Genomic DNA, 14,595 nt, shown 5'->3' on the forward strand with positions numbered 1-14,595 from the left:
AGCCCAAAAGTCTTAGGCTGGCCATACACCAGGCATTTTTTTTTTCGTTCAAGGAAAGAAAATTAGTCAATTTCCCCATCTACACACTCAATGTGGATGGGGGATTCGCTCCTGCGGTGTCATTGTATTCTGACAGTTGGGATCATGAGTTGACGCCATCTGAATACACTCATCAGTACTGATGCTGATTGAGAGAACATTTTCCAACAGGCTGATTGTACACAAGTCGATCTATAGATCATACATGGGTCAAAATTGGGCCAGTCCTTGCTAAATTGGCTGAATTTCGATCCATGTATGGCGGGCTTAAGGGACAGTAAATTGACCCTTTGTTTAGAAGCTTTCGAGATCCCTTCTTCATAACATAGACGGATGTGGTTTTGCAGGTAAGAGAAGTTCATTGTTCTGGTGCATACACATTAGTGATATAGTTACATAGTTAGTCTGGCTGAAAAAAGACAAAAAGTACATCCAGTTCAACCATAGAACATTTTTTAAAAAATGTTATAATACTACACCCTCAGTTGATCCAGAGGAAGGCAAAAAACCCAGCAAAGCATGATCCAATTTGCTCCTGCAGGTGAAAAAAATTCCTTCCTGATCCCCCGAAAGGCATTCGGATATTCCCTGGATCAACTTTACCTATAAATGTTAGTATTCAGTTATATTCTGAGTATCCAAGAAACAATCCAGGCCTTTTTTAAAACAATCCACTGAGCTGGCCAGAACCAACTCTTGAGGGAGTCTATTCCACATTTTCACAGCTCTCACTGTGAAGAAACCTTTCCATATTTGGAGATAAAATTTATTTTCCTCCAGACGTAAAAAGTGCCCCCTTGTCCTCTGTGATGACCTCAGGGTGAATAGCTCTACACCGAGTTCACTATATGACCACTGATGTATTTATACATGTTGATCATATCCCCCCTTAATCTCCTCTTCTGAAGAGAGAATAAATTCAGTTCCTCTAATCTTTCCTCATAGCTGATCTCCTTCATGCCTCGTATCAGTTTGGTTGCCCTTCTCTGTACTTTCTCCAGTTCCCCAATGTTTTTTGTGAATTGGTGCCCCAAACTGAACTGCATATTCCAGATGAGGTGTTACTAATGATTTGTACCGGGGTAATATGATATCTCTCTCTCTGGAGTCTATACCTCTTTTAATACAAGGCCTGAGTTTGCAGTGTGACTGGTCATTATGGCTGACATTAATGGAACTCCAAGCAATTTTTCTTCTAGTAACTTTCTGCTGGTCAGTTACCAGAAGGCGTCTGAGGATTAATCATACACCATGTGTTTTATATCAAACCTAAACTTACATCACACTGCTATTTGTGTTGGGACTGCGTAATGCCTACTGTGCTGCTGAAGTTCATCACCTTATACATATAATAAAGACCCGCAGGACCAGACCTGATAGTGTATGTACAAAACAAGTTCAATCAGTAGTATGCCTTGCCCTGTTTTCCCTTCCTAGCATTTATTTCTTGCTGATAATACCCTATCTACAATAGTACATGGTGTAGAAAGACAGAGATACAGCCTTCGGAGACAGCCCCACTTGAAGATTCTGCTAATAAACTAGGTTGAGGGCTCTAGCAAGAGGTTAAACAAACTCCCTTATAATCTTTCCTGCTGGGAAATAGCAGGGGATAATAGCATTTGTTTTATTTGATGGATTTTGGTGCATTTATGCCATCTGGAATTTCTGTATGCTGTAACCTGCTGCCATCTACTGGTATTTAGTTTTGTTGCTGAAGGTGTATTAGGTTATATACTTATAGCTGACCTTCACCTCAAACTAGCTGAAAAATCATTTGACATTTTTTATTAACAAACACTTGGTTGTGAGAGCAAATGATAGTGCCGTCATTTATTGACCAAACTTTGACAATGTAAAACTGATTCATTTTATCCATTGAATCATTTTGTCACATGTGCAGTATGAAAAGTTTGATTTTTAACAGGCGAGAAACATATTAACCTCTCAATTTATTTGTTCGGCAGACGTTTTTCAACATGTTCCTTTGATTTTTTTTTTTGGCTCTGAAAAGTCAAAATCAGTTTTCTATTTGTTCCCATTAACTGGACGAATTAACAGTCCACATGACAGAAATTTAGAACAATTTTTTTTGTCCAGTGTATGGGGACTGTTACTTTAATTGTGCCCTTCCTTCTTTCACCCTTTCACAATTGGATATTGGGTTTATTTTTAATTTTGTATTTAAAAGATTTTTTGTGCTGCAAAGTTGCACACCCACATTCCTTACCCCCTCCTAGATGTGCTGCAGGGCTTCGGGTCCCGACTGAGCCCTGTGTCATATCTGCACACATGCGGGTTTCCTGCATCTCTGCACAGAAGCAGCTTCCCTGCACATTTGCAAAGACAGCTGTTATGGAAGTTCAAAAACCTTGCCATGTGGGAAATCTCCTGCACATGTGCAGAAGGGCTCTTCCAGGATCCGAAGACCACTCAGAGTCCTTTGGCACATCTATGCATGTGTCATATTAGGGAAAATGGTGGCAATGGAGGGGGAGGCAGCTAAATAAAAAGAGGCTGAAGTTTCTCTTTATTACCCCATCACATCACATGTGCACATTTTCAATGCATCCGTGCACCACATTTCAGTGCATTGCCCGTTCATATTAATGGGGCTTCAGTGCGTTTTTTAATTTACAAAAAAAAAGTACCTGCCTCATTTGCATTGCGTTTATGGGCAGGTGCATTTATTCACTCTATGTATGTACATAGACAATGAATGACAATGCACCACAACACGCTTAGGGCTCTTTCACATGGATGGTCAGGGAGCAGTAGAAACAGCCAGTTAATCTGCATTTTTGCTGCCCGCCTGGCCACCTCCTACAAGCGGACATAGCAGCCGGAGATGATTGTACATATTCTGCTGATGTGAATCATTGCCGAGTTTGACAGGTAATCAAAGACGAATTCTCCTGCGCTCTAGGGCTCAGACAGGTGGCGAACAGATGGAACCAGGCCTGGAGGGATCGTCCACCAATGCATAAAGGGCTGTGCGGCTCCAAAACAAGGCTGGGGAAGCCCAATCAACACTGCAGAATGAAATGAAAACGAGAAGCGCACCAACCTTGCGCATTACCTCAGTACAGCTGACGTGTTTCAGCTCTGAGGAAGAAGGGACCCCCTTCGAAACACGTCAGCTGTACTGAACACCCACTCCCCTGATGGGACTCATGTTATCTTCAAGTCCCTGTGAGGACTTACATGCCTGATTTTATTCGCTGTTTGTGAGTATATTTTTTACAATTAATAAATTTTGGTTACTGAGGTAATGCGCAAGGTTGGTGCGCTTCTCGTTTTCATTTCATTCTGCGAGTTTGACAGGTGCCACCACTTTTCAGAAAGCACTACATTGTGCATTCCGTGTGAAAGAGGCCTTACACAGTACATTGTGATGCACATACACAGTGTTGTGTGGTGCATGCATGTTAACACACCTAATAACATGCATTTATAAAAACTTAAATACTTGCATAGGTGTGTACCTGTCCCTTTTCCTGTTAGGCCTCATTCACAAGCACTGATGCCCGTCATTGGTGGAAGGTGCTGTGTGCTTGTCTATGAGGACACAGTGGCTGCATGGACACAGTCGCTTGTCCTAATGTGACAGGCGGTGCAGGCGTGGGTGAGTCCCACTGGCAGAGGACGGATAATCAAACAGCCTGTTCACTGTGTACCAGCATCAGCATTGGGTGCAAGGGGCATTAGACTGTATCCAACAGTCCAACAGATTTCTTCTGTTGATTTGTATTGTATTTGTATGGTAGCTGTGTAGTCCTTGTATGTTCTTACTTTTGAACAGCTTAGTAGAAGTGATATGTAAATAATATTAAATTGTAATAAAATCTTTTCACAATTTCAAGGTGTACATCTTTGTGTCATTTGGTGTGGTCACATAAAAAGCAGATGAGTGAATTTTGGCTTATGAACCTAAAGTGGGTGGGCTAATTTCTACACCTCTTCCCACATGATTATGTCAAGGCACTGCCCAGCATTGTGGTCAAAGAGAGCAAGACAATGAATGTGCCATGGTCACATTTTGAAATCCTAACATTTCTCCAGTACATCAGGAAGGGTGGCACTTGGCAGCCATAATGGAGAAGTGCAAGGACGAAGTGCACAGTGAGCTAGACACATCGTCATAGCTGGGAGCACTGAGATTCCTTTTATTATATATGTGCCTTCAATCTATACACTGAGAAGGAGTTATTAACCGCTTTACCGCCGCCCTATAGCAGAAATACTTCTACAGGGTGGCAGAGGTGCGCAAAGTCACATATATATATATATATATATATATATATATATATATATACAGTATATATACGTGATATTGCATTTACAGGTAGAGGGCTCTACCTGCCTGCCATTCACGGCCCCGGCTGTCAACCTCTGGGTCTCAGCCGCTGATTACTCGCCGCCACACGGTGATCGCCGAGTAGTACCGATGGGGGGAGAGAACTGTTTGTAAACAATACAGTCCTCTCCGCTGTCAGCTCCAGCAGACTGCTTTGTATGGCTCTGCGTAGCAGAGCCATACAAAGCAGTGTGCTTACAGTGGAAAGCACAGACATAGCCCATAGTAAAACACACACCGCACACAGTTAACCCTTTGATCGCCCCAGATGTTAACCTGTTCCTGCCCGGTGCTATTAGTACAGTGTCAGTGCTTTTTATTAGCACTGATCACTGTGTTGGTGTCACTGGGGATGTCAGTGACACCAAGACAGTTCCCCCAGTGTCAGAATGCTAGTCGCAGTCCTGCTATAAGTCGCTGGTCTCCGCCATTACTAGTAAAAAAGAAATAAATTCCACTATATATACCGCCATTTGTAGACACTATAACTTTCACATAAACCAATTAATTTACACGTATAGGGATGTTTTTTTTAGCAAAGACATGGAGCAGAATACATTTTGCCCAAAATGTATAATGAAATTTGATTTTTAAAAATTTTCTATTGGACATGTTTAATAGCAAAAAGTCAAAAATATTGTTTTTTTTCTCAAAATTGTCATTTATAGGGCAAACAATTAAAACCGCACAGGCGATTAAGTACCACCAAAAGAAAGCTCTATTTGTGAGAAAAATTGGACATAAATTTCATTTGGGTGCAGTGTTGCATGACCGTGCAATTGTCATCTAATGTAATGCAGAGCCGTAGTACACAAAATTGCCTGGTCAAGGAAGGGGGGTAAATCCTCTGGAGGGCAAGTGCTTAATACTTTTCAGACCTCTTTGAAATTTAACACTAAACCCTGAGAATGCAAGAGCTGAGAGCAGGGGTATAACTACAGATCATGGGGCTGGCGTCCTCCCTACTGTCATTAATGTTATGTCTAAATCAAGGTGAGATAGCAGGAGAGCTGTCACAATAGTTTTTACATTATTAGGCCTCGTTCACACAGGGCATATGAATTTTCACCCCGTGTGAGTGTCATGCTTACCCAGAGCCAGGACACAACTGCTGCTCTCAATGTGACATCCGTGTAGGTGCAGATGCACAAACCCAAACACTCCCTGTCTGCCATTGTTCGCATGTGTGTTTGTATTCCAGTCAAATTCTAATTAAGGCTGAACCTGGTGGGCAGGAAGGGTGGCTGCCCTGAGCGAAGTGGGGATTTGGGGAGTTGTACTAGAGGGGGTGATTTCAGGGGGGATTTGTACTAGGAGGGTGGATTTCTGTTAGGAAGGGGGATTTGAGAGGAAGGATTTGCTCATATAAGGATGATTTGGGGGATTTCTGCCAGGTGGGGAAATTTGTGATGGTGGGGGAAGGATCAGTACTAGGAGAGCGGATTTGGGGGGATCTTTACTGGGAGAGGGGTATTTGGAGGGAGGAGAGGATTTATGCTAGGAGGGAAAAACTTGAGGGGTAGACGATTTGTGCTAGGAAAAGGGGTTTGTACTGGAAGAGGGGGAATTTTTGTTTGGGGAGAATGTTGGCTTGCAAAAGGAAATGATGCTTAGGGGGTAAGTGTCAAGGGTAGTGCTCAAATTGTTTTGGGTGGAGGGTATTTTTGCTTACACATAATGTTTATACTCTTTTGGGAGGGTGCTATTTGGCATCATCGCCCTGGACACTAGATGACCTAATCCCAGGACTGCACATTGGGGTCCACAATGTTCTGTGAATCCCCTTGCAGGCAGTCCCATTGCTATCAATTGGGACACTGTGACTGTATGGACCAGGGGTGGACTAACAACTCATGGGGCCCCCGGGCAATAGGGGATCATGGGGCCCCTGTGTCCTTGCCCAAACTCAACAAAGCCTATGAAAAACGTACCAGGGGCAACTCATGGGGCCCCCTACTGACCTCGGGCCTTCGGGCAGTGCCCGAGTGTCAGGGACCACGGCTCCAGGGTCCGCGATCGCGGCTCCGTCCCTCGCGCATGCGCAGTGGCGGCGGATCGCGCCGGGACACGGGCACTAGGTCCCGGCGAGCCGCGGCTGACAGGACGCCGCGCATGCGCAGTAGGAGCCGCGGGCGCGCCTCAGGCGTCCATTGACAGCCGGGGGCGCGTCCTAGCCGGCCAATGACAGTGCAGGGCGCACTATTTAAAGATGCCCTGCACTGTCACAGATTGCCGCAAGGTCTTCTGTGATCCTGAGTTCCTGCACCTATCTTGTGACCCTGATTGACCCTGACTATTCTGCCTGCTCCTGCGTTTGACCCGGATTGTCCTGACTACTCTGCCTGCTCCTGCGTTTGACCCGGATTGTCCTGACTATTCTGCCTGCTCCTGCGTTTGACCCGGATTGCCCTGACCATTCTACGGATTGACTTCCCTGCTGACCCTGCGTGTGACCCGACTACTCTCGCCTACCGATTCTGTACCCCGCTTACCCTCACGGGCCCACGATCCGTTACTACCCTGCTGGGGCCGCCATCCTCTTCATATCTGGCTCTCCCGGTACCTGTCCCCAAGGGTCTCCTCAGCCACTGGCGGGCCTGCTCGGAGGTCGTGACCTGGCCCGGGACTGTTTCAAGTCCATCCCCACCATCAGGGGCTCTGGTGAAAGCACAGCCCGGGCTTAGACCCCACGCTCTGAGTAGGTCTGTCAGTTGGCAGCCTGAGGCACCACCTGGCGGATCATAACAGTACCTTGCGGCCATGACAGAGCCAGGAAGTGGACCGGCGTCCCTAGAGGATATTTGTCAGCACCTGGCCACCTTGACCCAGGCTTTTCAGAACTTCCACAGTCGCTGCGCCCGACTGGAGGACCGCATGGAGTCAATAGCCCCCCTGACTCCCCCTGCTCAGAGTCCTCCACCTGCAGGACCTCCCGCTAACCCGGTATCCGGAGCGGTTGCCACATCCCTAGCTCCTGAACCCCGCGTTCCTCTGCCGGAACGATTCCGTGGTGATCGGAGCCGCTTCCGAGCCTTCCGGAACGCCTGCACCCTATACTTTGACTTACAACCCCGCACGTTCACCACTGAGACCGTCAAGGTGGGGTTTATAGTCTCCCTCCTTCAGGATGAGCCCCAGGATTGGGCTCACCGTCTGATGGAGAAGCACGACCCCCATCTTGACTCCGTGACCGAATTCTTTCGGGCCATGGCCGTCTTGTATGACGACCCTCAGCGAGCTGCTTCCGCTGAAGCGACTCTATACTCCCTGCGGCAGGGCCGCCGGACAGCCGAAGAATACGCGTCCGACTTTAGGCGTTGCATGGGCGACACCAGATGGAACGATGCGGCCTTATGTCACCAGTTCCGCATCGGGCTGTCTGAGCCTCTCAAGGACGAACTAGCGCGAGTAGGCCTACCTGACTCCCTGGAAAAACTGATTGAGTTGGCCATTCAAATTGACCGTAGACTAAGGGAACGTCGGCTGGAAAGGAGCAGTCAGGGTCAAAGGGTGGCATGGATTCCTTCCAGAGATACAGCTCCAACCCCAGGGAACCATCCACGAAGCACGGAAACAGGGGACAACCCGGAACCCATGCAGCTGGGATTGGCCCGTTCTCACTTATCGGTCGAGGAACGCCAAAGGAGACTATCACAGAACCTATGTCTGTACTGCGGGGAAGCTGGTCATCAGGTGCGCTCCTGTCCTGCTAAAATGAGTAAGTCCACGCCCGTTTCTTTTACTCTACCCGCAGGAAGGGATGATCAGTCGAGTTACCTGGCCATTCCTGTGTCTTTACAGCTCCCCGGAGGAACATTGTCGGTGACCGCAATCGTTGACTCAGGAGCCTGTAGTTGCTTCATCGATCTGACTTTTGCCCACCGGCAAAAAATCCCTCTCCAGACCAAAGAAAGGGGGTTCAACATCTTCTTGGCAGATGGGTCTCGTATAAAATCAGGGGTGGTGGACCAGGAGACACCACCCATTTTCACCACAATGGCAGACCATCACCAGGAGTTCCTCCGTTTGGATGCCATCGCATCCCCCCTTTTTCCAGTCATTCTGGGCCTCCCTTGGCTGAGGGCCCATAACCCCCAGATTGACTGGGAAAAGGGAACAGTTCAATTTTGCTCACCCTATTGTTTAAGTCACTGCCACGTCACAGGATCCGTGGTTCCCCGGTTCCTCCTGTGCTTGGATGGTGACACCGATCTTTCCCAGGTTATTCCCCCGGCCTACCATGACTTCTTAGACGTCTTTAGTAAGCGAGGAGCTGACGTTCTCCCTCCGCACCGTTCCTACGACTGCCCCATAGACCTCCTACCCGGATCTGAAATCTCTTTCGGCCGTATCTTTCCCTTGTCCAAAGCAGAATCAGGAGTACTGAGGGAATACATTGATGAGAACCTTCGGAAGGGATTTATTCGTCCATCCACATCCCCAGCCGGGGCCGGGTTATTTTTCGTAGAGAAGAAGGACAAATCGTTACGGCCCTGCATAGACTACCGTGACCTGAACAAAATAACGGTAAAGAATCGTTATCCTTTACCCCTAGTCCCCGAGCTCCTCCAGAGATTGAGATCAGCAACGATATTCACTAAATTAGACCTGCGGGGGGCCTATAACCTTGTCCGTATCAGGGAGGGGGATGAGTGGAAGACGGCGTTCCGTACGAGATTCGGTCACTACGAGTACTTGGTGATGCCGTTCGGGCTCTGTAATGCACCGGCGACCTTTCAGCACTTTATCAATGATGTTTTTCGTGACCTTCTTGATATTTTTGTGGTGGTTTATTTGGATGACATCTTAATTTTTTCCCCTTCACTGGAGGTTCATCGGGGTCATGTGATACGGGTATTAGAACGGTTGCGTCAACACGGGCTATACGCAAAGGCAGAAAAGTGCTGTTTCGAACAGCACGAAACCACATTCTTGGGACTGGTTCTCTCTTCCGCGGGGGTCGCGATGGATCCCCAGAAAGTCACGGCGATCTTAGATTGGCCAATACCCGCCGACAAAAAGGGGGTACAGCGTTTCATCGGTTTTTCCAACTTTTACAGGAAGTTTATTAGGAACTTCTCCGGTCTGGTCTCCCCGATCACGCAACTGACGAAACAAGGGGTCCGCTTTAAGTGGACTCCCGAAGCGCAGACAGCCTTCGAAAAGCTCAAAGAATTGTTCACCTCTGCTCCCATTCTCTGCCATCCAGATGCTTCTCTCCCATATGTGTTGGAAGTGGACGCCTCCGAAAATGCTGTAGGGGCGGTTTTGTCCCAAAGGAATGGTACCAAGGAACTTCTGCACCCTGTGGCGTTCTTCTCCAGGAAGTTGACTCCAGCGGAACGCAACTACGACATTGGAGATCGGGAGCTCCTGGCCATTAAAACTGCTCTTGAAGAATGGAGGTATTTACTGGAAGGAGCCACACACCCAATCCTAATATTCACAGATCACAAAAACCTTGAATATTTGAGAACGGCAAAACGACTGAGACCTCGCCAAGCGAGATGGGCGCTTTTCTTCTCTCGATTCTCATTCCATATAACGTACCGACCCGGTACTAAGAACACTAAACCAGATGCTCTGTCCCGCATGTTTGAGGACCCCGACGACGCTGTGCTACCTGACATCATCTTACCTTCTGGGAGTTTCCTCGCTCTACAAACGGAACTTCGCTCCCGACTTCTTGATGCTTCTGTAGGACTACCAGTTCCGTCTGAATCACCCCTCCAGAGCCACGGTGGGCTAATTTGGAAGGAAGACCGGATCATGGTCCCAGAAGAAGTGCGAACCCTGGTCCTAGGGCACTGCCACGACCATCCTATGGCGGGCCACTTCGGGGTAACGAAGACGCTGGATCTGCTACGGCGCTCGTTCTGGTGGCCAGACATGATCAAGGATTGTGAGCAGTACGTCCGAACGTGTTCCACCTGTCAAAGGAACAAGCCCTCCAGGAGCAGGGCATGGGGATTGTTACGTCCATTACCCATACCCAAGCGGGCTTGGCAAATGATAGCCATGGATTTCGTGGTCGAACTTCCACCATCCCAGGGCTACACTGCAATAATGGTGATCGTTGACCGCTTCTCAAAGATGGCACATTTCGTGCCCCTGGAGAAGACCCCATCAGCACCGGAAACGGCACGGATCTTCATCAAGGAAGTGGTTAGGCTTCATGGTGTTCCCGAAGATATAGTATCAGATCGGGGGGTCCAATTCACCTCCAGGTTCTGGAACGCCTTATGTAAATCGCTGGGAATCAAGCTGTCGCTTTCATCCGCCTACCATCCACAGACCAACGGCCAAACTGAGAGAACAAACCAGACGCTGGAACAGTACTTACGGTGCTACACATCCTACCTTCAGGACGACTGGCTGTCATTGCTGCCTTCCGCGGAATTCGCGTACAACAACTCGAGTCACTCAGCCACGGGTCAATCCCCGTTCTTTTCCAATTATGGGTATCATCCCACATTCCTCCCTGATCTGATGCCTGAGAATCCGGTACCAGCATCTCAAGACATCTTGAACTTCTTTTCTGTCAATAACAAGACAATTCAGGAAGCCATCGCTAAAGCCCAAGAGGACAGTAAGAGGGCATTCGACAGAAAGAGAAGAGGAGAATTACTGCTTCAACCAGGGGATCAGGTTTGGCTAGCAACAAACAACTTGAAGATGCTATGTCCTTCAAGGAAGCTGGGACCCAAGTTCATCGGCCCCTTTCCGGTAAAGCGAGTGGTTAACGAGGTGGCCTACGAGCTCGAGCTTCCGCAGACCTTCAAGATACATCCTGTCTTCCATGTATCTCTCCTGAAGCCATCCAGACCGGATCCCTTCCCGGACCGTGAATCCAGACCTCCCGAGGCAGTCACTATAGGTGACCAGGAGGAATTTGAAGTGGAGACTATCCTCAGTTGCCGAAGGAGGGGGGGCCAGACACAGTTCCTGATAAAGTGGAAGGGGTATGGCCCTGAGGAGAACTCATGGGAACCCGCCCAGAACGTCCACGCGCCCAGGCTCATCCGGGAGTTTTTTCGTGCTCACCCGCGGTGGAGAGATCAGTGGGGCTCCCGGAGGGTGCCCATTGGGGGGGGGGCAATGTCAGGGACCACGGCTCCAGGGTCCGCGATCGCGGCTCCGTCCCTCGCGCATGCGCAGTGGCGGCGGATCGCGCCGGGACACGGGCACTAGGTCCTGGCAAGCCGCGGCTGACAGGACGCCGCGCATGCGCAGTAGGAGCCGCGGGCGCGCCTCAGGCGTCCAATGACAGCCGGGGGCGCGTCCTAGCCGGCCAATGACAGTGCAGGGCGCACTATTTAAAGATGCCCTGCACTGTCACAGATTGCCGCAAGGTCTTCTGTGATCCTGAGTTCCTGCACCTATCTTGTGACCCTGATTGACCCTGACTATTCTGCCTGCTCCTGCGTTTGACCCGGATTGTCCTGACTACTCTGCCTGCTCCTGCGTTTGACCCGGATTGTCCTGACTATTCTGCCTGCTCCTGCGTTTGACCCGGATTGCCCTGACCATTCTACGGATTGACTTCCCTGCTGACCCTGCGTGTGACCCGACTACTCTCGCCTACCGATTCTGTACCCCGCTTACCCTCACGGGCCCACGATCCGTTACTACCCTGCTGGGGCCGCCATCCTCTTCATATCTGGCTCTCCCGGTACCTGTCCCCAAGGGTCTCCTCAGCCACTGGCGGGCCTGCTCGGAGGTCGTGACCTGGCCCGGGACTGTTTCAAGTCCATCCCCACCATCAGGGGCTCTGGTGAAAGCACAGCCCGGGCTTAGACCCCACGCTCTGAGTAGGTCTGTCAGTTGGCAGCCTGAGGCACCACCTGGCGGATCATAACACCGAGTTTCCAAATGGTCAGTCCGCCCCTGGTATGGACACAGCTGCTGATCCCTGACATCTGTGCAGGTGCAGATGCACAACCCCAAACACTCCCTGTCTGCCATTGTTTGCATGTGTGTTTGTATTCCAGTCAAATTCTAATTAAGGCTGAACCTGCTCCCACCCCCTTCTAAGACTATTCTATGTAACCTGTGCAAGAAAAGATGTCTATATTTACCGGTTCTGAAGCTGCTCGGGTCTGGTCACATGTTTGGGTCCCAGCTCTGGCTTCAGTGTAGAGGAGGGATAGCCGACATGGGTGACGTCATCATCCAGACTCTGCTTCCGCTGTCGCTGCCTCTCCTCTATACTGAAGCCTGTGCTGGGACCCAATCATGAGAGAATCTTCAGAATAGGTAAGTATAGACTTCTTTTCTTTTACAGAGTAGATAGAATAGTCTTAGAATGGTGGTTGGAGTAGGTTAAGCCTTAGTTAGAATTTGACTGGAATTCCACTTTAAATATATGCATATATATTTATATATGTACATATATTGTAACTGTATATTAACATTTAAAATAATGCTGTATAATAATAATACAATAAAATAATACGATATAATAATGCTCCTGTGGACTTGTACAATTCTAGAGATGCAAATTTCAGAATAAAATCCACCCTGGGTATTTTGTTTTCCGTCTTCTTCTTGACAAATGCATGTTGTTTTCCAGCGTGCCAGCGTTTACAACTCGCAGATAACCAATATGTCCTCCACCGCTGAGGACGAACAATATTTATGGTTCACAATTACAGGCTTAACAAAATCTTGTAATCTAACCAGTGAGCACTTGAAATAATTTATTTGCGGATGGCTGCTGAGGTGAAATGTTGAATTATAACATTCGTTTTTCTTTGCAGTCGAAATCATGGATTTAAGGACACTTTCCCTATGGAACGAATTGCCGGCTACTCATCTTCATGCCAAAGTCATATTTAACTTTTTTTTTTTCCTTTCTTAATTGAACCTTGAAGCCGACTTCTTTTAAAACGAATGATATACCATTAATTGCAAGTGGCTGCTTATCTGTAGTAAATCTGAGGCTCTGCTGTTTACCTTATCCAGTCTGGAGTATTCATTGCTTGTTTTTTTATTTTTATTTTTTACCTTTGCAGCTTCTGGCGTTCCTCCAGGGTCTCTTTACCTTCTATCATGAGGGATACGAGCTGGCCAGAGAATTTACACCGTACAAAGAGCAGCTGCAATTCAATTTGCAAAACGTAAGTTTGTGAATAATTGAGCCTCTGAAATGTATATTAAAGTTAGACATTTGTACTCTAAGGAGGACTCCAATTAAAATGTAGGTTTTGAAAGTGAGAAATAAAATAGCTAGGGATCAAACACCCTTGTACTGTGTAATAAACATTATGCCAAAAAGGAGGGGTTAGGCTTGAGGTGAAGGAGGAATGAAGAATTGCTTCCAAGTGTTCTTTTTTTCTGGACAGCTATCTGATTTTCAGGGCAAATTGACAGGTCCTCCTCTACGAAGATCCATCCATGCACTTGCTTTCCCATTGCTTAGTTCCTCTGTAGTCAGGATTCTTAACCCTGGTTAAACCCTTGAAGCCCTGGGTAAACACTTGACCCTTCAAGGAATGGGGAGCATATGGCCTCCTCCTGGGATTCAGTACTTGGGCTTGATAGGCCAATCCCTAGCCTTAAACACTATCACATGAGGAGAAGGAGAATAAAAAAGCTGACCTTGCTTAAGCTCCAACACCAGCTAACACAAAGCTTCCAGGGGATTAAGACTCCCAGCTCAGATGGAGGAACAAAGCTGTGGGAGACAATGGGTAGGTAAATATCAGTGAGTGAAGGTTTCTTCTTACTAGATAACCATCCAAAGTGTCTCTTTAAGCAGCACAAGTGACCCATCAGTCATACAGTGTCCATTCCTTCCTTTTCCAGCAGTGTCAACAAATTATTATTGTGAGTATTAAAAATGAATATCCTATCAAGACAGTTAAGTTTTACCTTTGTATGATTTAAGACCCCCCAACAGATTGCCCAATGTGTCAAAGTCTGTCAAAGTCATCATCAACACCAGCCCAATTAGTTACTAGTATGGCTTTAGATATGGAACAGCTGAAAGAGAACAATAAGAATGTAATCATATTTATATAAAAATGACTAATCAAAAATATACAAACTAGCTACAAGTGAGATTTGGTGGTTGTTTTTGTGCAATCAAAGTATGGAATGGAGGTCCAGTTACTGACCATGTTGTTCTCCTGTCATCTTACACATCACGTTGATTTTCCACTTTTATTTTAGGCTAAATAATGCAGAGAATCCTGTTT

General features: G+C 47.5%; 1 protein-coding gene across 1 annotated transcript in view; it reads left to right on the top strand.

The window, feature by feature from the left end:
- The window catches only part of ARHGAP42 (Rho GTPase activating protein 42), a 470,299-nt gene that overhangs the window by 367,632 nt on the left and 88,072 nt on the right, over nt 1–14,595 (top strand). Inside the window, exon 7 of the mRNA XM_089687254.1 lies at nt 13,411–13,515. Coding sequence (XP_089543380.1) covers nt 13,411–13,515 — 105 coding nt within the window. The remainder of the gene's footprint in view (nt 1–13,410; nt 13,516–14,595) is intronic.

This window comes from Staurois parvus, unplaced genomic scaffold (genome assembly GCF_062004578.1).
Source record: "Staurois parvus isolate SC_StPar_1 unplaced genomic scaffold, SC_StPar_1.0 ptg000422l, whole genome shotgun sequence".
NCBI lineage: Eukaryota > Metazoa > Chordata > Amphibia > Anura > Ranidae > Staurois > Staurois parvus.